At 39.9% G+C, this 27,619-nt stretch overlaps 1 protein-coding gene across 2 annotated transcripts in view; it reads left to right on the top strand.

Moving 5' to 3' along the window:
- The window catches only part of txndc11 (thioredoxin domain containing 11), a 34,865-nt gene extending 9,018 nt beyond the window's left edge, over nt 1–25,847 (top strand). For both annotated transcript variants that reach the window (XM_057843347.1, XM_057843348.1), the window contains exons 5-13: nt 5,408–5,537; nt 5,606–5,699; nt 5,774–5,886; nt 5,969–6,172; nt 10,953–11,502; nt 15,251–15,426; nt 15,500–15,612; nt 15,696–15,776; nt 18,268–25,847. In XM_057843347.1, coding sequence (XP_057699330.1) covers nt 5,408–5,537; nt 5,606–5,699; nt 5,774–5,886; nt 5,969–6,172; nt 10,953–11,502; nt 15,251–15,426; nt 15,500–15,612; nt 15,696–15,776; nt 18,268–18,778 — 1,972 coding nt within the window. In that variant the 3' untranslated portion in view covers nt 18,779–25,847. The remainder of the gene's footprint in view (nt 1–5,407; nt 5,538–5,605; nt 5,700–5,773; nt 5,887–5,968; nt 6,173–10,952; nt 11,503–15,250; nt 15,427–15,499; nt 15,613–15,695; nt 15,777–18,267) is intronic.
- The last annotated feature ends 1,772 nt before the right edge of the window (nt 25,848–27,619 follow it).

Consider the following 27,619-nt stretch of genomic DNA (forward strand, 5'->3'; position numbering starts at 1 on the left):
GAACTGCTCGGATTTCTAGCCATCAGCCACATTATCCATATGTGATGACCATGAGTCCTCCCCTGTGTTTTGTCCCAATGTGTTTTATTCCAACACGACACGCAAGGTGACTGATGGCTAGAAATCCAAGCAGTTCTTGAATGCGACACGAGCAGCTATCCAACAGCGCCATGGTGCCAAGCAAGTTTAAACGTTATCTCCAAACTTAACTTCTGTCGCGTCAAAACAAGTTGATGGGCTATTTTGTTCGCCTTTGTCAAAACACAGAGAAACAGGCAACTTTTTTTTTTTCTCAATGGAAAAACTGCAAAGGTAAATTAGAAAGCCCTCAAAGCCAGTTACCTTGTTGCTGAACATGTTGCCCATGTCCCACACTGTGACAGAAACATTAATACTACCTGCCTGCAAAGCCATTGTCGGCGAGATGCTTGGCCCTGATGTGTTTAAAGACATTGCTAAAGTCCCCCTATCTGATAACGCTGAGCTTTTCAAGCATAACTGGTCAAAAAAAATAAAAACGGAGATAGACTGAGTGCTATTGAAGAAGATTCCCGCCAAGATATCAGCTTTGTGTTCATTTAAACAGGCTCAAGTTTCACACTGAGTAAGTATAAATATTGAGAAATTATTTATAATTAAAAATGATGTACAGAATGTAATTTTGGAACATTTTTTTGGTGGGCCGCAAAATTTTTTTCAAATGTAAAAACTAGGGCTGCAGCTATCGATTATTTTAGTAGTCGATTAATCGATGAACAAGTTAGTTCGAATAGTACAGTAGTATAAAAAGTATAAAAGTATAAAAATAAGTAAATAAATTGGGATCTATGTACAACAAAAGAAAAACTGGCTAACTGACAAAGCAAAAGTCCGCTAGCTTAAATGCTATAAAATGCTAACTTTTTTTTTTTTTTTTTTTAACAATTCTCTTAATGTTTCAGACATATTCCCACAAAAACAGCTAAATATACCTATAAACTAAAGTATGAATGAATTAAAAAGAAAAAAAATCAAACAAAAACTTGGCTTATGTTGGTCTTAACAGCGAGCACCTGAATTCAGCCATGTGAAATGAGGCATACTAGAGGGCAGTGTATCCACCCAAATCAATAAAACTAAATGCAAACACTTTCAAAATTGACCATTACAGTACAACGCCACTTGAAATAAACGAATACTCGAAGCGACAAAATTTAATTCAAATCTTTTTTTTTTTTCCAATCGAATACTCGAGTTATTCGATTAATCGTTGCAGCACTAGTAAAAACGTGCCGTGACTCAGAAAAGGTTGAAAAACACTGCCTTAATTTACTTCACAATGTCTTATTTTTTGCTTTACTTTATTGATATGACATGTTCTATCCTCACTAAACTGGAAGTTGTTCAGTTTTACAAACAGCAAACGAGGCCGTTGTGCTTTCTGAAGCTTTTTACTTCCTTCACTTTTGACAATTTGTAAAGCTGAATGACTCACATTTTAACAATAAAACACTTGACACAAAACAATTGGGGTTCAAACGTCCTATTAGTCTCAATATGTAAATTTAGTAAACTTAATTGGCCTAATTTGCCTAATAGAAGTCCGCTAGCTTGAATGCTAATATTTTTACAATTCTAACAGCAAATCGCTCACACATAACTCCACAAACTGTAGCTATAAACTTAATTACAAATGTATGCACAAACATATATTAGCTGAAACAACGTACAGCCTGATGTGGGCCAAACCAGAGTACAGCTATCTTTTATCACTGTGAGACGTCTGAGTGCTCCTGTATGAAAGCATTATAGAACGGCAGTCCAGCCAGACCCAACGCTGCCATCTGAGGCAGTATATCCCCCACCATTAAACAAAATACAATACTTTTGGACTTTTCGGATATTTATTTTTTGAAATTTTAAAGGGTTAATTCCGATTTACGTGGAAATTTGAGTTAACTCGCCAGCGTAGGAATGGAACTTATTCAAAACCTGAGGACTACCTGTTTGACGTATTCTGTCGTCACTTAACTTGAAGTTGTTCAGCTTTACAAATGGCAAACAAGGCAATCGTGCTGTTTGAAGCTTTTTACTCCTTTCACTTTTGACAATTTGTAAAGCTGTACACACATACATACTTATGTTCAAAACGACACGTATTTTAACAATAAAACACTCGACACAAAATAATTATTGTTCAAACATCTAGTCTGATCAATATGTAAATTGAGTTGATTAAATTAGCCTAATTTGCCTAACATAAATCCGCTAGTTTAAATGCTACGAATGCTAACGTATTTACAATTCTCATAGGAAGTCGCTCAGACGTAACTCCAAACTCTAGCTGTAAATTTAATGACAAATGCATACACAAACGTATATTAGCTGAAACAACTAATAGCCTTTACCACGCAACTTTATCCATGTTAGACGTCTAAGTATGCTTCTCAGTCATACAAGGAGGCAGTTCAGCCAGACTCAAAGCTGCCCCCAGAGGGCAGTGTATCCTCCATCATTAAAAAAAATATATATACAATACTTTTAAACTTTTTGGATTGTTATTTTGAGATGTACTTAAAGGGTTCATTCTGATTTCCGCGGAAATTCGGGTTATGTCACCAGCGTAGGAACGGAACTCGTTCGTAACCTGGGGACAACTTGTAGAGCTGAAACGGATATTCGAGCAGCTCTAGTAACTCGAGTTTAAAAACTGATCAGAGTAATTTTATTCACCTCGAGGAATCGTTTCATTTTGCCAGCTCTAAGCATAACGTTTTGCCCGGATTACTTTTAATGCGGGACAACGTGCTGACGTCACGTTTGTAGAGGAAGAAGCAAAAAAGTAAAAAAAAAAAAAAAAAACCTTACTACAACCGCTACAAACTATGCTGACGTTGCTAAAAACTACGCCTGCTTGATGCTAGTGTGGTAGCAGGTAGTGTCCGATGCGTCTGATAGATATCTGATGCATTTAGGACTAGATGCGAAATGACAGACTCGGCCGCGTCTGGGCAGCGTTAGTAAACAGCCGCCATCTTTAAGCAGTAGACTTCTCAGTGCTAATAAATATAATGTTACTGTCACTCGCTCACGTAACGTAAGCCCTTCGGAGGGCTAGGTTTCTATTGATTATGACCACTGTCGATGCGTGGCTAACATGTCTTACATACAGGCTTTGTTTAATCTGTAAAAACAGCGCTGTAGAGTGATGAGGGTGTAAAATTAAAACATAATAAAGCTAACTGTCCGTTTTAGCGCTGTAGTCATTGCTGAATAAAACACCAAGTAGCACTGGTCCCTAATGTGCTCCAATACAGCAGGTATCATACATTTATTTTGAACACTGCAAAAAAACTCAAAATCCTATCAGTATTTACAGTTTAGACCAGCCATGTCCAAAGTGACAATGACAATAAATTCATTCATTCATTCATTCATTCATGTCCAAAGTCCGGCCTGGGAGCCAAATGCGGCCCGTGGTCAAATTTCATCCGGCCCCCAGCCTCTGTCATAAGATCAATAATGTCTGGCCCGCACACACTCAATAAATTTGTCAGCAGTTCTACTACCAGAAAATTAAGTAGCTTACACACTAAATGCTGCTCCTCATTTACCCACTAAAAGGCAGCACTACTCTAGGCAACATTACCCCGTGTGACCTTTGACTTCCAATTTTCTAAAATGGCGACAGTCAACAACAAAAAAAAGAAACTTGACTGCGACGGCCAACGCTTCAAGGATAGGTGGAAATTGGACTATTTTTTTCACTAAAATACGCAACATTTGTGTCTGCCTCATTTGCAATGAGACAGTCGCTGTTTTTAGAGAGTTCAATGTGAGGCGATATTACCAAACAAGATACGCTGACATGTACGACAAGATTACAGGGAAGATACACAGCGAGAAATTGAAGCAACTTGAAGCTAGTTTAATTTCACAGCAGCAGTATTTTGCAAGAGTCCGACAGTCGAAAGAGAATGCCACAAAGGCTAGTTGCGAGATTGTTGAAATGATTAATTTGAAAAAATTATAGTAAGTAAGTAAATGTGACACACAGAATGGCTTGCTAAAATTTGCTTAAATATATTGTTCTACGTAAAGGACGTCAGCCAAGGTCAGCCCCCCACATTTTTACCACAGCACATCTGGCCCCCTTTGCAAAAAGTTTGGACACCCCTGTTTTAGACTAACTTAAAACTTAACGAGAACTTAAAAATAGCTTGACACAAATGGAAATTCAATTGAAACACGTGGGACAAACACGTAGCTTTCAAGTGATGTGTGTTATCAAGTGTAATTACATTTTTAGGTAAGAATTTTTTTAAATTTTTTTTTATAAGATCTAGAAGTTTTCGTCTCTTAGCCAAAGTGAAGCCTTTTCTTAGCCACGACCTTGAAAAAGCAATTCACGCTTTTATAAGTTCAAGGCTGGACTACTGCAATGCACTTTATGTTGGCCTACCCAAGTCCTCGATCTCTCGGCTGCAACTTGTTCAAAATGCTGCTGCTCGATTTTTAACAGGTACACCTAGACGTGAGCATATTACCCCCGTGCTATCATCACTCCACTGGCTTCCAGTCCATTTTAGAATTGATTTCAAACTTTTACGGTTTGTTTTTAATTCTATTAATGGCCAGGCTCCATCTTATCTATCGGAAATTTTAACTTTTCGTAACTCTGGCAGGACTCTTCGCTCGACCGGCCAGCTTCTTTTAGATGTTCCAAGGTCAAAACTTAAACAGTGGGGAGACCGATCCTTTGCGGTTGCTGCCCCCAGACTGTGGAACAGCCTTCCCCCCGAAATCCGCACCACCACGGATGTAGGTCTTTTTAAGTCTCGGCTAAAAACACACCTTTTTAGACTCGCCTTTTACAAAGATTAGGATAGCCTGGTTTTATTAGCTTAAGGGCTTTTTTAATGTTTCTTTTCGATTTTATCGGTTTTATTGTTTTACTTGCTGGAATTTTATTGCGATGCGCTCTTTGTTTTATTTTATTTTGTAAAATGTCATTGTATAATATTTTCCTGCCTTTTATTTATCTTGAGCCATGTTTTGTTGTAAAGCACTTTGGGGGCCTTTCGGGTTTTGTAAAGGGCTATATAAATAAATTTGATTGATTTGATTGATTGAAGTTTTGAGTGAAAGCAGTGAATTTTTTTTTCTAGTCACATCTGAGATGCAATTGTTGGCTGTTTTCAACAATGGACATCGAAAATAAAGACATTGATTGACTGAAAATGGTTCAATATTGGATTAAATGTCTTTTTTTTCCTCATTTATATTTATAATTGCTCTTTACCTAAAAAAAATATTTTATCGATTGAATTTTCAGTCGATTACGAAAATATTCGATAGCTGCAGCCCTAACTACTTGTATTTCATATTTTAATGTCTGTCTGAAACCTTACTGGTCTTCCCTTGTCAGATTCGGGCCTATCGAGTACAAAGGTCCATTCGTGGCAGCGTACGTGGAAAGTTTCATCCTTCGAGTGATCACGCCGCTCACGTATCTCCCATCAAGAGATGCACTGCAGGAGTTCCTCTCCTGTCACGAGGTATTAAGGCCACCTTCACAATTTTTGTTCACAAATTTGTTTCATAAAGTGGATGTGAATCTCGGCAGCCGCGGGTGGTAGGCTTCTTCCAGTTTAACACTTCGCCTCAGCCGCCTGGCTACGTCACGTATTTGACCTCGGCGCTGCAGGCCCTAAAGAGAGGTAATACCGTCGTCAGTCAAGAGTCACCTTTGTGGTCGCTTGTGGAATCTTGAGCACTTCGGTCACATGAACAGATTTCCATGGCGTCATCCGGTTCGGGGTGGTCACCAATAGACAGGTAGCGGATGCCATCTTACTCGAAGAGGATGAAAGCGTCTACCTTCACAGAAGATTTAACTCTTCTTTGGTGAGGAAAGGACAGTGAGTGTACTGTAAACACAAAGTTTTTTTGTTTTGTTTTAGACTTGGCTGTTTTTGTCCCGTTTTAGATTTTCCCACGTTGGGAGCGCAACTTTACCTCCCGCGCTGTATGCAGCTGGGTGTTCGAGCACCACGAAAACGTTCTGCATTGGTTGCAGCCACCAGGGACTAAGTCACGCCTGCTGGAGAAGGAACTGAACAAGGGGGCGGCACTGTTGCTTTTCCTGCCGCACAATCCCCTCGTCTCGGAGCCACATGGCCTCCTGCAGCAGGTAAGACAACATCCAAGAAGACATGATATAGGGATGTGCCCAGTCCGATAACGTGATCGGAAATTGGACCCGATCACGTCATTTTCGAAGATGAAAATAGGGTAAAAAGGATTGTGTTTTAAAGATACACAGAGTATAGGTAATCCCCAGGTTACGAGCGAGTTCCATTCCTAGGCTGGCAATGTAACCCGGATTTCCGCGCAAGTCTGAATTAACCCTTGAAGTACCCCAAGATACTACCTGAAGCTCAAAATAGCTCTCCAAAAACATGTATTATATGTCATATTAATAAGATGAAGTAAAAAATAAGATGCACCGCCCCGCGCGTTTTCAAAACAAAGATGTCTTCAAAAGCAGACGCTCAGGAGTCAGGGCACCCGGGTGGCTCGATAGTCACTGATGATGATTATAAAGCGAACTGCAAGGCAGGCAGGAAAGTGTTTGCAGTGTCTCACGGAGGTGTAAAACAGCATGCTGCAGAGGACCTCCACAAACGAAATATAAGATCCCAGAAGAGCCTTCCTCACAATTCTTTGGACCTGATACATCCCCTGAGCTTGATCTGGTATGTTATTATACTGTTATATATGGATAACATATAGGCTATATTTATATTTACCTTCAAACATCTTGCATTGATAGTAGCATAGCTAGGCTATTTCAGTTGCTACTATGGTTGGTTATTTTCAGGAATGTTATTTTTTTTTTTTTTTGAAACATGCATTTATTATCAATCAATATGGAATGGATTTATGTACCCATAAAGAACATCTTATTTTGTTATGCTAACTAATGGTCCTCATTTGGAATTATTCCCAATAGATTAACAGCAAATATACACTGAATAAATAGTCCTACTGTCAAAATATACTACTAATTGATTGATTAATAGTGATACCAAAATTAAAGCAATAATTTGACATCATCGCACGGCCTACCATCTAAATTACCGTACTGCAGCTGAGGTGACACAGGTATACCACACAGTAAAACGTGGCCAGAGCTGCAATAGTGCTTACTGTGGACACAGGCTCAATCAGAAGTTTTTTATGTGATTCCAAAATGGTGGACAAAATGACTTTGGGGAGAACAAAGCAAGAGGCATTGTTGAAACAAGTCCTGGGTCCAAAGGCAGTGGGTGATGTGCTTAAGATCTTAACATCACCCATCCCATTCTCCATACAAACCGATGCCTCGAATAAATTAAGCAGGATGTTTCCCCTTGCTGTCCAGTACTTCAGTCCAGAGTCTGGGGTCACCATCAAAATGCTGGACTTCATAGAGAATGCAGACGAGTCAGCTGCTGGAATTGTAGCTCTCCTGGAACATTCCCTTAAGAAATTTGGCTTGTCAATGGATCACGTGACCGGATTCAGTGCCGAAGCGGTCTGCTGCAAGGAAACTGCCATGGCCGCATAGTGCACAATACAGTTTTCGCATCTAAAAATTGATAAATTGCTATGCATTTTAGGAGTTTTGGGGATGCCCATAGTTTTTGCCCGTAAAGCTTTGGACGCGAGGGGGGCGTCCCTTATTTCTATTTCTGAAAGGTGGCAACCCTACTCCTGTGTAGTAAAAGCTAGGCGCTAACACTAATGAACAGCTACCATATTTTTCGGACTATAAATCGCACCAGCCATAAAATGCTCAACGAAGAGGAAAAAAACATATGAGTCGCACCGGAATATAAGTCTCATTTTTGGGGGAAATTTACTTGATAAAATCCAACACATAGAACAGATATGTCATCTTAAAAGGCAATATAAAATAAAAATACAATAGAGAACATGCTGAATAGGTGTACAGTATGATAATGTTACATGATGCATGAACAATGAAATGCGAATGTACGGTCCTCACCAGGACGCTACGGCTCGGTCCAGGCTATACCGCGAGCTAAACTCCCAAATGTCGATGCTGGACGTCCGTATAATTTGCGGACTTTATTTTGGCCGTCGTTATGACACCATCATTTGAAGAGTGAAACTAAAAATAGAAATAATACAAATCAATTTGGTCCTCGATACCAAACAGGTGCGCATCAACGTAAATAAATAATAATTAGCTGCTATTATAGCAATGACACAAAAGGTTAGCATGCGTTCGCTAGCATTAGCACATCGTTTAAACAACAACGCAACTGGCTCTTAAGTGTCCGATCGCGGGTGGAAAATGCACAACAACAGAAAAGATGATACACACAGGCGTTGCCTCTGTAGAGATATTTTACAAGAATAAACAATGAAAGTAGGTTCGCAGCTGTGTCTCTCTCTCTCTCTCGCTAACTCGCCCACTCGCTCAGAACTGCGTAGCTGTCAGTCTTCTTCTGGCGTCTGAGCGCTGTTCTTCGCGTAAACAAGTGCGAGTGCGCCCCCACTTGGGCGTGAAAGCGCCACAAACTAAAAGCATGCATTTCAATATAAAAAATTCAATAATACAAATGAACACACATTGCCAAAGGCAGCACGCGAACGTGGCCAGTATGTTAACGTAACATAGGTATTAAGAGTTATTCAGATAACTATAGCATAAAGAACATGCTAACAAGTTTACCAAACCATCAGTGCCACTCCAAAACACCAAAATAACATGTGAAATTATATAATAATGTGTTAATAATTTCACACATAAGTCGCTCCAGAGTATAAGTTGAATTCAGATTTGGGAGACTTGAAAGTTCACACCGCTGCTACATTCTGGAAAAATGTGGCCCAGATTGGATTTAAACCATGTATGAAAGTGACCCAGATCGGATTTGAAATGGTCTACTTCTATGCGACATGTCCCGTTCGGACGGTCAAGTTAATGCCTCACTCGAGTCAAAAAAACATGAAAAAATCGAATTCTTGCATTATGACCTGCAGTATGAACATAGGCGGATCTACTATTCAGGCGAAGTAGGCGATCACATTAGGCCCCCCAACCAGTAGGGGACCCCCAACCAGCTGCCCTTACCCCAACGAGCAAGGGCTTGGGCCACCGGAGCCAGCAGCACCCCCAACTATTCGTCGTGTATAATTATGTCAGCATACCAAACAAAAAAATAACAAAACAAAAAAGGAAGCCATTTGAATACTGCATTTATATCCCACACATGCACTACAGTGGACTGTACCACAATGACGGACTGAGAGTCAGTAGCTTAGCATCGCTTAGCTCCGTTTAGCATCGATTAGCTCCGCTTAGCTGTTCGTTAGCTTCACTTAGCTCTCCCCCGTTTTTCTCACCACTAAGCTCGCTATTTTTACAGCTCACTTGCTACTTTGCACGTCGGCTATCGTTTATTTCGAACACATGAGCGAACGTGCTCTCCATGAGAGCCATAGTGCAGTGAGGGAGAAGTTGAGAACAGGCCGCTAATGCCTCTTAACTTTTTTCTTCTTCTTCTTACCGAACATAAAATACACGACAGCACGCCCTGTGGCAAAACAATGCAGTACAGTTCCAATCAGTCGTACAATAACACTCAACAGCTGGTTAACAGCATTTGCTAATGAAAAAAAATGAAATCTATTAGTGACACCATAAGCAATGACGAAGAATGATTTTGACTGAGTGTAAAGCTTTCGGTTAGTGGTTTAGCGAACGTACCTCCGGTGAACATTTCAAAATAAAAGCACGTCATGTTCGTCATATGAATAACGATTTCTGGAGCTAATCCCACATACTTCAGAATTAATATTATAATATGTTGAGTAAATACTACAGAATACAGATTCTACACTAAGAATAGCTTTCAAATAACACTCTTTATGAAAAATATGATTGCCAATGAGTAATTGTTATAATTATTATGCTACTATAGTATACTATAGTCATATACTATAATAATAATGCTAGAATTTTTGTTTAAGAATTGAATAATGTTGGAAAGACAAAGTCAATGTTCTGAATCTGTTTACTTTCCATTCTTTTGCACTAGTAAATGCTAGCAGCATTTAACCTCATTGTTTATTTGTGATTAATTATTGTTATTTACATGATTATTTGTACTTTAATAAAGAATTTAAGTGTTCCAAAATATTTTTGTGAATTTATAAGCATCAACAAAAATTTATTGCTAAATTAGTAAAAAAAAAAAATTATTAGATTAGTTGACTAATCGTAAAACTAGTCAGCTGACTAATCAGGAGAAAATTTGTCGTTTAGGACAGCCCTAGTGTACCGGAACATATTTCCTCCACACCCATCTCACCTTATTAACCCCTGACCCATGAAGAGGGCCTCAGGATATGTTCGCCTTAGGCCCCAAAATTGCCAAGTCCGGCACTGAGTATGAACCTACCCTAATTTTCACTTTTTCACCCGGCTATACTGGTCGGTAAATCCATCCAGCATACATAGAAAAAAATTATGAGATAGCCCTGATTTCGAGGTTTCGTATGTGCTGATTTAACAAACCTTGGCCCCAACAATCCAGCACAAATAGTATGTATAGCAACGCCAGGCCATACAGCAAGTACATAACTAGCAGTATGCTCACATAATTTTTGGAGAAATTGCATGGAGAGGTTTTGCTCTCTCCTATAAGTCACGTCCTGTAGATTTTCGCTCACTACCGATTAAGTTTGGAGTATTTTTGGGTAACTTTCTTAACTCATCGATTGCCATTGACGATGCTAAATGTCCAATCCATTTAAACCGGGAGGGTTTGGCAGCGATCAGTTCCAAGTTCAAATGGATTGGACGTCAATCGTTGTCCGTAGCAGTGAATGAGTTGAGCTATTTTACCTCCTTCCAACATTTTACAGAAACGAATTACAATGTTTTTTGTCCAAAGGTCGCAGACGTGGCTTTACGTTATCACACCTGCGACGCCCACAACAAACACTCGACATCCGTTTCGGGGTGTTGCCACTCCGTGCCCATGCCCGACTCCAACCTGCGGTGCGAGGTCTGCTCGTTGGCACGTTGTGCGACGCCACCGTCCGCACGCAAACGCTGCTGCCTTCACCTCCACTGTAGCAGTTTCCTGCTCAACTACAACCAACTGAGCCAACACAGTGCCTGCTGCTGGAAACTCCGTCCTCAGCTTGACAACACACAAACCAAAGAGGCCTGTCTGCAAAACTCCTCGTCATTGCCTGACGGACTTAAAGGGCTTCGCTGTCAGACAAACAAAACGCTCAGGTTCTACGTGCTGGACATGGACCTCAACTGGCCACTTGCAGTGAGGCTGGGGGCACCGAAAAACGGAAACTCCTCTTGGCAGCAAAGCTGGAAAGCGCAAGTGCAAGGTGACGGTTCCTTCGCAGCCATCGTGAATCTGAAGGATGAGGTGCATTACGTACTTCAGCGCAACCCCGCCGCCACTCTCATTGAGTCTTTAGGTAAGAAGAATACACATTTTGGGTGTAACAATACATCAGTCTGGATCGAGACATTGATTGGTTATTAAGGGTGTAACGGTACATGTATTTGTATTGAACCGTTTCGGTACGTGGTGCTCGGTTCGGAACGGAGGCGTACCGAACGAGTTTCTGACGTAATGTAACCCTTACTTTTCGAGGCTGTGAGTCGATTGGGATACAGTTTCTTGGTGTAGATTATATTTACTCCGTCTTCTCTACTATAATGAGGACCAACACAGTAGGACAGTATATAACCCAGAAACGTCAACGTCGCGACAACGCAGTGAAACGCGGCAGTTAAAGTCAATCAGCCAATGCACACCAGTCGCAGTGCGGCCGTGTGTTAGATGCGTCCCAGAAGCGGCTCAAAGCAACACACGCGAAAAGAACGGCAGAGTTTATTATTTGACGCGAGACGCAGCCCTCCTGCGTCAATACTATTAGCTAGGATCTGGCAGACCAGAAGTCACTCGTGTAAAAATACGATGGATCCAGTCGATTTTCAAACTAATATGCAATCGTAGCCACCTTTTTGAGTCCATCAGATCTCTTGAGTGGAGATCAGGGCACAGTTGACTTGTCTTTGTTGATTTACTGCTGTCTTCTCTGCTATAATAATAACCAACACGGCCCCGTGTTCAATACAAAACCCTCCTACCACAACAAAACAAGTCGGAACTAATATTCACATAGGAACTAAAGTTATACAACATAAAATATACAATATAAATGAATACTACATCACATTTGTAAAATATAAACACATAATAAAATAAATAATAGCCCATTTAAATACAATGAAATGAGCTAAAACACCTGTTATTAAATAATACACAGATCCTGCTTACACAATTAAATTTAATAATTTCTGTGTGGCGCTTTAACTTGAGAAAATCCAGCAATATAGCTTTTGAAAACCGTTCATAAGAAAAAAACAATGATTCATTGAGGCATTTCATTTGTAAAATACATGTTAAAATCTTGGTTGTTGGGATTGCTTTTCTCTTTAGCACAGGACTTTTTTTCTTCTTTCTTTCAGAAAGAAAGCTGACCAATACGCGGGGTCTGAAAGGCAAATTGTTGTTGGATTATTATCTTTTAATACCCGCTACTTTTTGAGCAGAATTCTAGCTTTGTATAGGCTAATGGTCCTATTGTTGAAAGCACAAAAGTGTGTAATAAACAACTAGCAGATTTGTTTTGCATTTTGTTTTCTTACTGTACCGAAAATGAACCGAACCGTGACCTCAAAACTGAGGTACTTACCGAACCGAGATTTTTGTGTACAGTTGCACCCCCATTGGTTATCCATCTTAATAAATCAAGACTAGAGATGTGACTGATAATTTGGTGCCAAAAACTATCAACCGAAAATGGCTACAAATGCATTAGCGGTTTTTGGTTTTGAGGACCGAAAGTTTACCAGTGGGTAGCGTATAAAACGTTTGTCCTCTTATGATGATGTCATCAAAACACTGCAATAATCAACACGCTGGCTCACAGCCAACATGTCGTTTGGAAGTATTTTGAGGTATCAAGGGAATAAATAAAATATTAAATGAAAGAAAATCCAATAAATTTACTTCATCGCTGAAGTTGCTTTCCATTGATGTCCCGCGTCACATTGAATACAGTGCATTTGAGCCCGCGCCTGAGTAGTTAGGAGTTTAATCAAGCGAACAGTATATAAATAAAGTAGTATTTAAATGCATACATTTGCATTTGCTGTGGTCCAGTACAGTAAGTTTATGGCACAAGCACCAATAGCCGTTTAATCTGGCTGGGAGCGACTTCACTTGGCTTCGTCGCCGCTAGAACTCGGCCCACTAGGCTGGCTCCTGATCGATTCCACTTGTTGCACAAGAAAAGAGGGAGTCTCATTTTAAAAAGTAGGAAATATTGTAATTGTTTTGTAAAGAGCTTTACTAGTTTTGGCAAGAACGGAATAGTTTTTGTTGTTGTTGTGAACTACAGTTCCACACAAACGTACATTGCGATCTCATTTAGCTTAGAAATTGGAGGCGAGTGTTCCAAACTTCCAAGACAGCGCATTTATCAAGGTCTGCTTTGACCAGTGTTGTTAATCTTATTTTAAAAAATTAAAGTTACAAATTACTTCTCCCAAAAAGTACCTCATTGTAAGAGTAATTAGTTATTCAGCAAAGTAACTTAGGTTACTTTTCATTCGTGTTCTACACGTTATTACATTATACATTCAATAAGATCTTTGAATTTAAAAATGTCACCTACATAACAGTGTAACAGTATACACAGTTCAACTTTAAAATGTTGTGAGGGAAAAAAAGCCTTTTTGTTTTTCCTGTTGTACTGAACCCGCACCGAATCGTGACCCACATACGAAGGTACGTACTGAACCATGACTTGTGTGTATCGTCACACCCCATATACATACAGTGGAGCAAATAAGTATTTAGTCAACCACTAATTGTGCAAGTTCTCCCGAGCAAATAAGTATTTAGTCAACCACTAATTGTGCAAATTCTCCCATTTGAAAATATTAAAGAGGCCTGTAATTGTCAACATGGGTAAACCTCAACCGTGAGAGACAGAATGTGGAGAAAAAAAATTGTTTGATTTTTTAAAGACTTTATTTGCAAATCATGGTGGAAAATAAGTATTTGGTCAATACCAAAAGTTCATCTCAATACTTTATTATGTACCCTTTGTTGGCAATAACGGAGGCCAAACGTTATCTGTAACTCTTCACAAGCTTTTCAAACACTGTTGCTGGTATTTTGGCCCATTCCTCCATGCAGATCTCCTCTAGAGCAGTGATGTTTTTTGGGGCTGTCGTTGGGCAACACGGACTTTCAACTCCCTCCACAGATTTTCTATGGGGTTGAGATCTGGAGACTGGCTAGGCCACTCCAGGACCTTAAAATGCTTCTTACGAAGCCACTCCTTTGTTGCCCTTGCTGATGGAAGGAGATTTTCTCTCAAAATCTCTCAATACATGGCCCCATTCATTCTTTCCTTTACACAGATCAGTCGCCCTGGTCCCTTTGCAGAAAAACAGCCCCAAAGCATGATGTTTCCACCCCCATGCTTCACAGTGGGTATGGTATTCTTTGGATGCAATTCGACTAAATACTTATTTGCCCCACTGTATTTTCAATATGCAGGTGAGGCCTTTCCTATCTTTGCTCTAGTTGTTTTGATTAAAGATTCATGGATATGTCATTCAACAAATGTTTAGGGCAAGTGACTATTTTTGATAATAATAAAAAATTGTAGCCTCTACTAGGACAATGCCTACGTGATGATAATACACACTCAACAAAAAAACTGTACATTATTTTCAATCGATTGTACCTACCTGGACGCCACGAAAAAAAGTTGCTCAAGAGTTTAAGATGACCCCCGCCACGCTAAATCCTAATGAGAACGAAAATGCTATGCTAACGCTCCGAGCCACCTAGCCAATCATCACTGCGTTTGCAATGACATCACCAAACCCTCCCTCCCCCGCTATATCTCCCAGGCAGCTGTGATAAAATCGGACAACTTGCGCTTCATTCAACCAAACTGTAGTAACGCGCACCTTCATTTCCTCAGTAACAGCATTGCAAAGATGGGAAAAGTAATTAATTAGATTACTCACTATTGAAAAAAAATAACGCTGTTAGAAACGCCGTTATAAGCTAACACTGTCTTTAACAACACTGGTATTGAGACCCCTAAGGAGTGTGCTTTTTTTTTCTTCTAGAGGCTTTCATTAGGAACTTCAGCGCCCCCTACAGCTTCCTGCAAAGACACTTAGTAGGTGAGGACCCACAAGAGCGTCAAACCACAAGTCCTAACCTACAACCGGAGATTCCCCAACCGCTTATCACAGAGCTAACCACATCCTCGTTCCTGCCTTGTGTTATGGATCTTGAAAAGGTAAAAGCCCTGCCCATGCTGACGTCCTTCCTGCCCACAGATCTGCTTCAGCATCTTTCCATTTTTATTGCAGGATGTTCTGCTTTTTTACTACACGCAGTGGTGCGGCTTCTGTTCCGTCCTTAACCACGTCCTCATCCAGTTGGCTCGATTGATGCAGCGTGACACTAGCGTCACTGTCGCCAGGTAAACTCATTCACCGTAGCATGGCTTGGATATCTATCGGACCCGATGGGAGCATCAAAAGTGTGTCTGCCTCATTCTCTCAGGGTGAATGTTGCACGTAACGACCTCCCGTGGGAGTTCATGGTGGATCGTGTTCCCACCATTCTTTTCTTCCCACGATACAGGTGAGAGGAACCCATCTCCGTGTTTTTGAAATGTTGGGGATTATCAATAGTTTTTGTCAAGTTCAAATACAAAATCTTAGGATGATATTTATAAACAATGAACAAAATAAGTAGAGAAGGCACTCGGCTTTGACTTGATAGGGGCCAGTTTTCTCAAGGTTTGTATAGTTTTATCGACTACTTCTCAAGTTTAATAACGTACAGGACACCGTCGCCTTTAAAATTAGTCAGCCGCGCAAATCGTATCACTCAGTCACTCATACATTTGGATGAGTGAATTTAGTACCTTGAGATGCCTTCAGTCCTTTGGCTTTGCGTCAACACTCAGCCCCCAGACACGGAATCGAGGCCAGTACCTCGTAAACCGAGGCAGTGCACGGCCTTTACTGGACTTCAACTCTGGGAACTCTAGGTATATTGCAACCCGGCTCGAAGGACCATTAAATGTCACGTTCAAATACAAATCCTTAGGATGACATTTATGAACATAACATAGCAATATAAGGAGAGACTGCACCCGACTTTTGAGAACATACAGTGCCCGCCATAATTATTGGATTTTTAATAATTATGTGTTTTTTAGCTTCTAATATTTTTTTTTCTAAATAATATGGGACCTTAATGGAAAAAAAGAAAAATCCAACCTCCAATACAAATGCATTTATTAAGTGGGGAAAAAATCCCACATAAAGAAATAATTATTTGACATCAAATAATGTGTGTCACAATTATTAGCACCTCTGGTGTTAATACTTTGTACAACCCCCTTTTGCCAACAAAACAAGGTCTGGGGACTGAGATGGCCATGGGAGGAGCTTGATTTTGTGTCTGGTGAACCATTTCTGTGTAGATTTGGCCATATGTTTAGGGTCATTGTCTTGCTGAAAGACCCAGTGACAACCCATCTTCAGCTTTCGGGCAGAGGGCAACAGATTTGGATTTAAAATGTCCTGGTATTTCAAAGCATTCATGATGCCATGCACCTTAACAAGGTTCCCAGGGCCTTTGGAAGCGAAACAGCCCCACAGCATCACTGACCCACCCCCATACTTCTCATTGGGTATGAGGTGCTGTCTACACGCCAACAAGCTGTTTGGGAGGCATGCACAGAGAAAACCTTTCCTCACTCACAATCATAAACGCGAACGTCTGGAGTTCGCCAAGCGGTATTGGGGCTTCAACTGGGACCGTGTGCTTTGGTCAGATGAGACCAAGATTGAACTTTTTGGCAACAAACACTCTAAGTGGGTCTGGCGTGCCACGAAAGATGCGCATGCTGAAAAGCACCTCATACCCACTGTGAAGTATGGGGGTGGGTCAGTGATGCTGTAGGGCTGTTTCGCTTCCAAAAGGCCCTGGGAACCTTGTTAGGGTGCATGGCATCATGAATGCTTTGAAATACCAGGACATTTTAAATCCAAATCTGTTGCCCTCTGCCCGAAAGCTGAAGATGGGTCGTCACTGGGTCTTTCAGCAAGACAATGACCCTAAACATATGGCCAAATCTACACAGAAATGGTTCACCAGACACAAAATCAAGCTCCTCCCATGGCCATCTCAGTCCCCAGACCTCAACCCCATTGAAAACCTGTGGGGTGAGCTGAAGAGGAGAGTACAGAGGAGAGGACCCAGGTCTCTGGATGATTTAGAGAGATTTTTCAAAGAGGAATGGCTGAAGATCCCTCTTTCTGTCTTTTCCCATCTTGTGAAACATTATAAGAGAAGATTAGGTGCTGTTTTGTTGGCAAAAGTGGGTTGTACAAGTATTAACACCAGGGGTGCTAATAATTGTGACACACATTATTTGATGTCAAATAATTATTTCTTTTATATGGGATTTTCCCCCCACCGAATAAATGCACTTATATTGAAGGTTGGATTTTTCTATTTTTTTCCCCATTAAGGTCCCATATTATTTAGAAAAAAAATTATTAGAAGCTAAAAAAACACATAATTATTATAAATCCAATAATTATGGAGGGCACTGTATATATAAATTAAAACCTGATATTTTCACCCAATTCCGGTGCACTGAAAAATGGCACAATTGGCCCTATTTCTGATCACGATTGGGGACACCCCTAGTACCGACACCACGTTTATGGGGAAAAATACAATATTTTATTTTAACGCTTACTTAAATGTGACCTGAGCATATGGGCTCCCATTGACGGCGCTAGACATCCAATTCATATGAAGTGCGAGGGATGGCAGCGAATGAACGTTTATTCACTGCCATCCTTCGTACTTCAAATGGATTGGATGTCTACTAATGATAAACTAATTGGTGGGAGGGTGCATCTTGGCCAGAGAAAGAACAAGTTAATACTAAATGACTGCATATATTCTTGAATGTTAATTCTATCACGGCTTGGTCAAATCGATTTTAAAAATTATAAATGAGAAAAGAATCGAGATTGGGCAATATAAAAAGCAAATTGTGATCCATTTTGTCATTTACATAATGAAAGTTGTCATTTTGTTTTCGAAGAAAACAACTTAGCGTGAAATTTCCGGACAATCTTCCCATCACTCTTCCGAACCTCCTCCGCTTCATCCTCAAGCATTCCGGTTCACCTCCCGATATGACGGACGCTCCGGGACGAAGTGGCGGCGGCGCCGTCCTCCGCGCCGAGCTGGAAAGTCTCCAGCGCGAGGTATGGATGTTACACCACGCTCGCGAGCTGCTTTCCCAGCAACTGGCGCAGCTTTGGCGCGACAATAGACAGCTGCGCTCGGACGCTCGCGGATTAGCGGCGCAGAACGCCGAGCTGCTTAAGGAGCGCCGCGACCTGGAGGAACAGCGGCGGGAAAAGAGCCGGCAGCTGGGCGAGGCGCTGCGGCGGCTGCGGGAGCTGGCCGACGCCTCTGAGAACCTGCTCAATCAAAACGCGCTGCTTAAAATCGTTCTCAAGGCCTTGAGGGAAAGCGCCGAAGCCCAAGTGGCAGAAAAAGGTGAACCGGAGGAGGCGGAAAAGGATGGAAGCCATTTAGCCTCCTGACGGTCGCTATGGAATACTTGAAGGGACTAGTCACCTGTCTGTTAAGTAAAAGACTTTCTCTGACAAATGTGGTACCTTGACTTAGGAGTGCAACCAATGTCTGAGTTCTCACGGGGGAAAAAAAAAAAAAGAACTTTAACATTTTAATTCGCCAATTTCACTGGCGAAACTTAATTAAACAAGTCAATGCTCCGACTTTAATATTAACTTGATATCGACATCGATTTTTCCATTTTTGGCTTCGGGCCAATTAGGGCTGCTGCTATCGATTATTTTAGTAGTCGATTAATTGATGAACTAGTTAGTTCGAATTCACGAGTAAACATGAGCTCAGTTTTTATTTGAGCTAATGTTTGTCTTAACTGGGAGCAGCTGGATTCAGCCATATAAAATGAGTTGTCATATTCACTGTTCCCACTAGAGGGCAGTGTATCCACCCAAATCAGTAAAACTAAATGCAAACACTTTCAAAACATAATTGCAACGCTACTTGAATTAAACGAATACTCGAAGCAGCAATTTTTTTTTCTAATAGTAATACTCAAGTTAATCGATTAATTGTTGCAGCACGAGGGCCAATATGCACGTCGCCTGCAATGCGAATGTAGACGAATCTGCATATATATACAAGGGCTGATCACCGTTAACACGGCAGCATCAGAAATCCCTGAACCAGGGCCGTGTAGAGACCGATGGAGAGGGGCAGATGCTCATAGATCAAAAGGGGCTCATGAACAAAAATTTAATACACCTTACAACAACATAACTTCCAGTTTAACCAGCTTTACATTATAATTGGCTGTGGCTGTGACAGACTTTAACTGGGAAGCGGGAACAATGAAAATAAATCAACACTTTCTGGCTGTGACCCAGTCAATCTTTGCCTCTTTCTTCCTTCATTCTCCATATCAAAACTTCCTTAATCAACTTGTTGTTCATCTCAGAACAAACCAAATTAGATGTTCACTGAGCCACCACAGTCTTTTCAAAACTATCATTTCATTATTAGAGAACATAAGAGATGTGTACCTTTCTAGATAAAGTTGTGAAGAGAATTGACAAATATGGTTGCCTATAGAGAGTAGAGACACATGGATCGAAAAAGCCTTGGAGCGGGGGGATGTAATTATTAAAGTAGAAAACTGAGAGAAAATTACATTTTATTATTTTTTAAAATCCCCACAATAAACCTGTTGTAAGAATTTTCATTATAGTATTTGCTCGAACAAGGTTTCATAGGGTAACGCCGTTTGTTTTCAACCACCAGATGTCCTCAGACTCCTCACCACACACCCAGGTCACAGAGAATCTGCGCGCAAGGGGGGTTGGGGGTTATGTGCCGGCTTAGTGGCACACAGGCTGCTTTTAAAATTTTTTTTTGTTTGTAAAGGTGTTTTCGGTGTTCAAGTAAAGTACTCGGTGGTGTGCCTGCACAGTCAGCCAGCACACACTTACGCACAAAAAAAAAGCCCAGTCAAAAGGGGCACTTGCGGCATGTAGGGGCCAGTGTTGTTAATAACGGCGTTATTTTTTTCAGTAGTGAGTAATCTAATTAATTACTTTTCTCATCTTGGCAACGCCGTTACTGTTACTGAGGCGGGAAAGACGCGCGTTACTCTGCGTTACTAAGTTGGTTGAATGAAAAAAGTCCAAGAGAGACTGACTCACGGAGACGAGAGAGCAGAGCAGGAGTGGGGAAGACGCCGTTGCAAATGCGATGCTAGGTGGCTCCAATAATACCTGACTATAGCCGATAGCCAACAAACTACGCCCACATGATACGGTAGATATCACATATTATAGAACTAGATGCAAATGACAGATGAATTTTCCAGGTTCGCGGTAAATCAGTAACAGGCACACTTGCTCAATAGACAATGTTTATTGATTAGAAAATGCAGAATAAATGTGATTTATTGATTGCAATCCCACAAGAGAAAGCAACAAGCATCAAAAACAAGCATAAAAAAGGTAACGATGACGCTAGATTTGAGTTTGTCAATCCCAGAATCCCTGCGCTACGTTACAGCACAAGGTGTCCCTTAGCAATGAAAATCGCTTACCGTGACAAATGAGCGGGAGCCAACGCTCCGGTAAGGCGGCAAAGGAACAAAGCCAGGCGATCCGTATGTGACCCGCTGACGGACTTCACTGGTCGCCCGGAAATGCCCGGTTTTTGTAGGAACGCGTCACACAGGGGCGGAGACGGCCAACCTCCACTCCCAGGCGGCGCGGCCCCGTCCAATGACAAAGCTACTTTTGGTTCAGCCCCTCGAAAAATGGGCTTTTCTTTGCGTGGTTCCCAGGTTGCGCCGTCCGGTAGCAGATGTTGTGTTCCCACGGTAAATATTATGAGTGCAAAACAAGTTATCTCGTGAGATTCCCTCCTAACTATGGAACCCAGGCGTGTCAAAACAAGTTATCTCGTGAGATTCCCTCCTAACTATGTGACTATGGTGCAAAACAAGTTATCTCGTGAGATTCCTCCTAACTATGTAACTCAAGGTAAAAAACAATAGAAGTTGTTACAATCTAGGTCACAGAAGTAATCATACGTCACAAAGGCATAATGTAATATTTTCCCCCATCACACGGCTGCATTGGCAACATGTTTTAAGGACTACATGCGTTAGTAAACAGCCGCCATCTTAAAGCAGTAGACTTCTCAGGAAGGCTCTGTTGTAGAGATCCTTCCTAGCGAACCCAAGTAACTTTTTATCTTAAAAGCTCCTAAATCAGCAAAATCTTGACTTAAATCTATCTTTAAATGATGAAACAGTTTTAAAACATACACATGTTGAAAGTAGACTGAAGGGAACTAATGCAATAACGGGAGCAATTTTAACAACTTTAACGGTTGATTCACAACTTTATTTGGTTATTATCGATTTAATTAATAGTGTTATTATTAATTATATTATTAATAGTGTTGTTATTATTTATTATATTATAATTTATTATTAGGGCTGTCAAACGATTAAAATTTTTAAGAGTTAATCACAGCTTAAAAATGAATTAATCGTAATTGCAATTCAAACCATCTATAAAATATGCCATATTTTTCTGTAAATTATTGTTGGAATGGAAAGATAAGACGGATATGTATATTCAACAGAGTGCATAAGTACTGTATTTATTATAACAATAAATCAACAAGATGGCAATAACATTCACTGTTTAAAGCGATCCGTGGATAGAAAGACTTGTAGTTCTTAAAAGATAAATGTTAGTACAAGTTATAGTAGAAATTGTATATTAAAACCCCTCTTAATGTTTTCGTTTTAATAAAATTTGTAAAACTTTCAATCAAAAAATAAACTAGTAGCTCGCCATTGTTGATGTCAATGATTGCACAATGGTGCTGAAACCCATAAAATCAGTCGCACCCAAGCGCCAGCAGAGGGCGACAAAACACCCAAAAACACAAGTAACAAGTGCACATGACACTGTGCTGTCACTTTAATCTGTTTGAGCGGGGCATGTGCGTTAAATGCGTCAAATATTTTAACGTGATTAATTTAAAAAAATTAATTACCGCCCGTTAACGTGATAATTTTGACAGCCCTATATATTATATTGTTATTATTATTTTTTTTATTTTATTTACTTTTGTTCCGTGAAGAATCCAGAAAGGGTTATTTGATTGTGGCTTTCTGAAAAACAATACATTTTTACATTTAGGCTCTCCTGCAATCGTCACTCATTTTCTGTTGCAAACTGACGCCGGCCCCTCATCAGAGAAGGGAAAAGTTATGTGGCCCTCACAGGAAAATGTTTGGGGACCCCTGGCCTAGCCCTACTTCAAACTACTTAAACTGAAGTCTTATTTACACACTTAAAATTTTGAGTTCTAAGCATCAACTTGTTTAATTGTGATTTCCTTACCAAAAAAGCCAGTAAAATTAGTTGAAATTTCAGGTAAACTTTTTTTTTTTTTGGTGGGTGTGGGGGTTAAAACGGCATCTAATCAGAGTAAATTCATGCAATCAGCCGAAAGAAATGATGTACTGTAGACCAAAGCTTAGAGATTCTTACTCTTGTAAACAAATTATAAAATCTCGATTCGTGATTACTCAGAATTAACAGTGAATGCTAGCACAAAATTTTCTGGTCTTTCTCGCTTATTGACGAACTCGCTACGGTTAATTGAATGCGATTAATCACACTTTTGCGCTTCAGGGCTTTTGTAAAATAATGACATAATATACAGACATGTTTTCCTGCTCCCAATTGTTTTACAATTTCTCATTATGGTTTCCTTACAAAAGTTGACTATCGGCAAGAAAGTTGGTTATCTGAAATTAACTCCTAAGTCAAGGTACCACTTTAGCTGGACAAGATCTTTCAGACAAGGTGGTCTTATTCGAACGACTAAAAACAGCCAATGTGAACTTGACGTTGACTTCCTGAGACTTATTTTTTATGGCTCTACTTATGATAGACGTGCCTGCCAAATTTCACGTCGAGAAGTGAAATTGGCTTCAGTGTCAACATGCTTCTAATAAGCTAACTACGGGGAAAACGTGTAGACATTCCAATCATCTTTAATTAAAATCCAAACTGCTTACATAACGGGGGGGGGGGGGTTATAATTTTACACAGGTGCCATTGTCTTTCCAATTTGGCAGGCATGAGCGTTCAACTACTACGTAGCCCCTAAAGGGACATTGACGGAAATAAAATAGATTTGAACAATCTGGTGCGCACCAAAAACTACTTGGTGCGCACTAAATAGTATGTGTTGCGCACCAGATAGTGTGTGGTGTGCACTAGAAACTAGTGCGCACTCAAAACTGGTGCGAGCTAGAAACTATAGTGCGCACCAGATGGTATGTGGTGTGCACTAGAAACTAGTGCACACTTGAAACTAGTGCACCAAAAACTACTTGGTGCGCACTAAATAGTATGTGTTGCACACTAGATAGTATGTGGTGTAAACCGGATAGTATGTGCCCACTAGAAACTGTTTCTGGTGCGCACTAGATTGTATGTGATGCACACCAGAAACTATCTGGTGCGAACTACAAACTATCTGGTGCGCACCAGATAGTATGTGGTGCCCACTAGAAACTGTGTTTCTGGTGTGCACCACCGGTGCGCACTAGATTGTATGTGGTGCACACCAGAAACAATTTGTTGCGCACCAGATAGTATGTGGTGCCGACTAGAAACTATGTGATGCACACCAGAAGCAATTTGGTGCGTGCTAGATAGTTTCTGTTGGACACTAGAAACTATATGGTGCGCATCTGAAACAATCTGGTGCACACCAGATAGTATGTGGTGCCCACTAGAAACTATGTGGTGCACACCATATAGTATGTCATGCATAGCAGAAACTGTGGTGCACACTTGGAACTGTTTTGTTGCGCACCAGATAGTATGTGGTGCCCACTAGAAACTATGTGTTGCACACCCGAAACGATCTGGTGCGCACCAGATAGTATGTGGTGCTCACTAGAATCTATGTGGTGCACACCAGAAACAATCTGGTGCGCACCATATAGTATGTGGTGCATAACAGAAACTATGTGGTGCCCATTAGAAACTACTAGTATGTGGTGCCCATTAGAAACAATCTGGTGCCAATTAGAAACAATCCGGTGCCCATTAGAAACAATCCGGTGCACACCAGAAACAATCTGGTGTGCACCATATAGGATATGGTGCATAGCAGAAACTATGTGGTGCCCATTAGAAACTACTAGTATGTGGTGCCCATTAGAAACAATCTGGTGCACACCAGAAACAATCTGGTGCGCACCATATAGTATGTGGTGCACACTAGAAACTAAAGTTCTCTTTTATAGTCCACAAACTGCAGGTCGCGCATCAGACACCAGCAGTTTCAGCTTGCTAAAAATTATAATATGGGATTTAGTTGCGCTTTACTTCAATCTTGGACTCAATTATAAAGATGTAACTACATTACTTGCTCATCATCACCATTACATTGTCTCGGAACCACTAGAAGCAATCTAGTGTGCACCAGTTGGTTCTAGTGCGCACCACAGTGCACCAGATTGTTGATTTTATTTCTGTCTGTCCTTAGGCGCTCTGTAAACAACGGCCATGTCCTGTGAAATTAGCACTTAATCTTGTCTGCATAACAATAACTGAACACTATGTGTAAGTTATTTAATTTTACAACTACAAAGTCTTAAAGTCGGAGTATCAGATGTTCGGACTGAAATGTTTTTCTTGTGGAATTAAACTTTCTGAGTGGTACAGAATACTGTCCTCTGAGCATTACTGTCAAACGAAAATTTAAAATGTAAAAACTAGTGATGCACGATAATACATTTTTCAACCGATATCGATAACCGATAATTTCCTGCCCCTTCCACCCGATAACCGATAATGTCACGCCGATAATTCTATTCAAATATTTATGTAAAATTTAAAAGTATACAAAGATCAAATGTTACTGTTCAAAAATGTAATTTAGTGCTATTTTTTTCCACATCAAATGTGAACAAGTAGTAAATTCCAACAACTAAACAATGGCAATGACGTTGTGTAATGGTAAGCTTTTGGCAACAATTACTTAGAGAGTAAACACCCAAGTTGCACAAAAATGCCTTTAAAAGTAAGCCATTCCTAACATATATCACATTACTACACTGCAAAAACACCTCCTTAAAACTAGCAGAATTGGACAAAACTGTTGATTGCGCACATTTAGAGGCTAAATCAAGTATATAATTATTGGATTGCATTATCGGTTGAATTTCGTTTTATCTGGATTATCTGTCTATGACGTCATAATTGCCATTATCGGCCGATAATTATCGGTGACCGATATTATCGTGCATCTCTAGTAAAAACATAGAAAGTATTACAATACCAACGACTACTTTTCTTACTTGCTTGGTGGTTTGCATTTGTATGCAATGTTAACAATGGAAGGATTTTTGTTTTCCAAAGATGATCCAAACTATTTTTACACTTAAAATCACTAAACTGTTATTTAACTATTCAGGTAATGAGATGCTGCAATTGTTGGTGTGGAATATTGACTTTTTTTCCCTTTTTTTTTTAACAGAATAAAGAAGTTTTTTGCCTTTGCCATCTGGTTTTTACTTTCAATGAAAGCTACCTGATCCCAAAAGTACTGTTAGATACAAGAATGAGAACATGGTATTTTAGAGTTTACTCCATATTTGATATCTTAATATTTTCAAGCATTTGTTTTCCTTAGTTGCAACACTCATTTGACATATTTTCTCCTTCCACAAAAAAAGCGCCATTCATTTCCAACTTTTAAAACCATTGAAACTGTCAAATTTCAAATTGTATCTCGTCCTACATTTTTTAAGACCCAATCCATATACTTTACACGTTTCAAAAATTCAGGAAATCAAGACCCACAAACGTTGTATACGGTTTTTGTCGAAAACGCACGTGGTTACCAAAATTTGCAGTGAGCCCATTCATTTCCAATGGGAAAAATTACCCAAAATCTACAAGAAGTGACTTCTGAATGCGCCAAAATGTGCAAGAAGTCACCTGCAGTGTAAAAGTACTTCAAAATTAACTAGGAAGTGACACAAAATTACCTCATTGCCATTGACAACGATATACATCTGTTAGGTCTAAACTTACTTGTATCTAGCAAAATAATAAAGACCTAGAGGAGGACGAAGACAAGGATCAGATAGGAGACAGTGGTAAGGCTTTACGCTGACGGCCGTCAGGAGAGAGATTGATGCGGGCCGTGTGGCTCGCAACAAGCTTATCTAAACCCCCCCACCCAGGGCCGGAGTGGGACTCATTTTCGGCCCTGGAATTTCATGCCTCAGACCGGCCCACTCATTTAAAATTATGTCATTATGCATACACGTGTTAAGTTCAGTGTTCTCTAAAGCCGTGTACTGTAATTCTGTGTATTCCAATTCAGTGCAGGTAATGGTTGTTTAACAAGGTGGCTCTATTTTAACAAGTGCAACACAACATATTTTGAACAAATTTAAAAATGGATTTAAAAAAAAAAACTATATTAAATGATACATTTGAAAAATAAATTAGGCCAGTCAAACGATTAAAATTTTTGATCAAGTTAATTACAGCTTAAAAATTAATCGTAATTAATCGCAATTCAAACCATCTATAAAATATGCCATATTTTTCTGTAAATTATTGTTGGAATGGAAAGATAAGACAAGATGGATATAAACATTCAACATAAGGTACATAAGGACTGTGTTTATTATAACAATAAATCAACAAGATGGCATTAACATTATGAACATTCTGTTAAAGCCATCCATGGATAGAAAGACTTGTAGTTCTTAAAAGATAAATGTTAGTACAAGTTATAGAAATTTTATATTAAAACCCCTCTTAATGTTTTCGTTTTAATAAAATTTGTAACATTTTCAATCAAAAAATAAACTAGTAGCCCGCCATTGTTGATGTCAATAATTACTTACACAATGCTCATGGGTGCTGAATCCTATAAAATCAGTCACACCCAAGCGCCAGCAGAGGGCGGCAAAACTCCATAAAACACAATTAACAAGTGGGCATGTCATTGTACTGTCATTTAAATCTGTCTGAGCAGGGCATGTGCGTTAATTGCGTCAAATATTTTAACGTGATTCATTTAAAAAATTAATTACCGCCCGTTAACCCGATAATTTTGACAGCCCTAAAATAAATGAATCAATAAGACCTTTTCTGCAACATCAAATATTAACAAAATGAGTGCTTACAGATAAAACAAACATAGCATCATAACAATGTGAAAAATAAAGAATACGTATTGCACATTGTAGCAACTTCTAATGATACTATTATCCATTTTCCATTTCCACTTTAAAAACGCCACGTAAATGATTA

Source organism: Corythoichthys intestinalis, chromosome 8 (genome assembly GCF_030265065.1).
Source record: "Corythoichthys intestinalis isolate RoL2023-P3 chromosome 8, ASM3026506v1, whole genome shotgun sequence".
In the NCBI taxonomy this organism is placed as follows: domain Eukaryota; kingdom Metazoa; phylum Chordata; class Actinopteri; order Syngnathiformes; family Syngnathidae; genus Corythoichthys; species Corythoichthys intestinalis.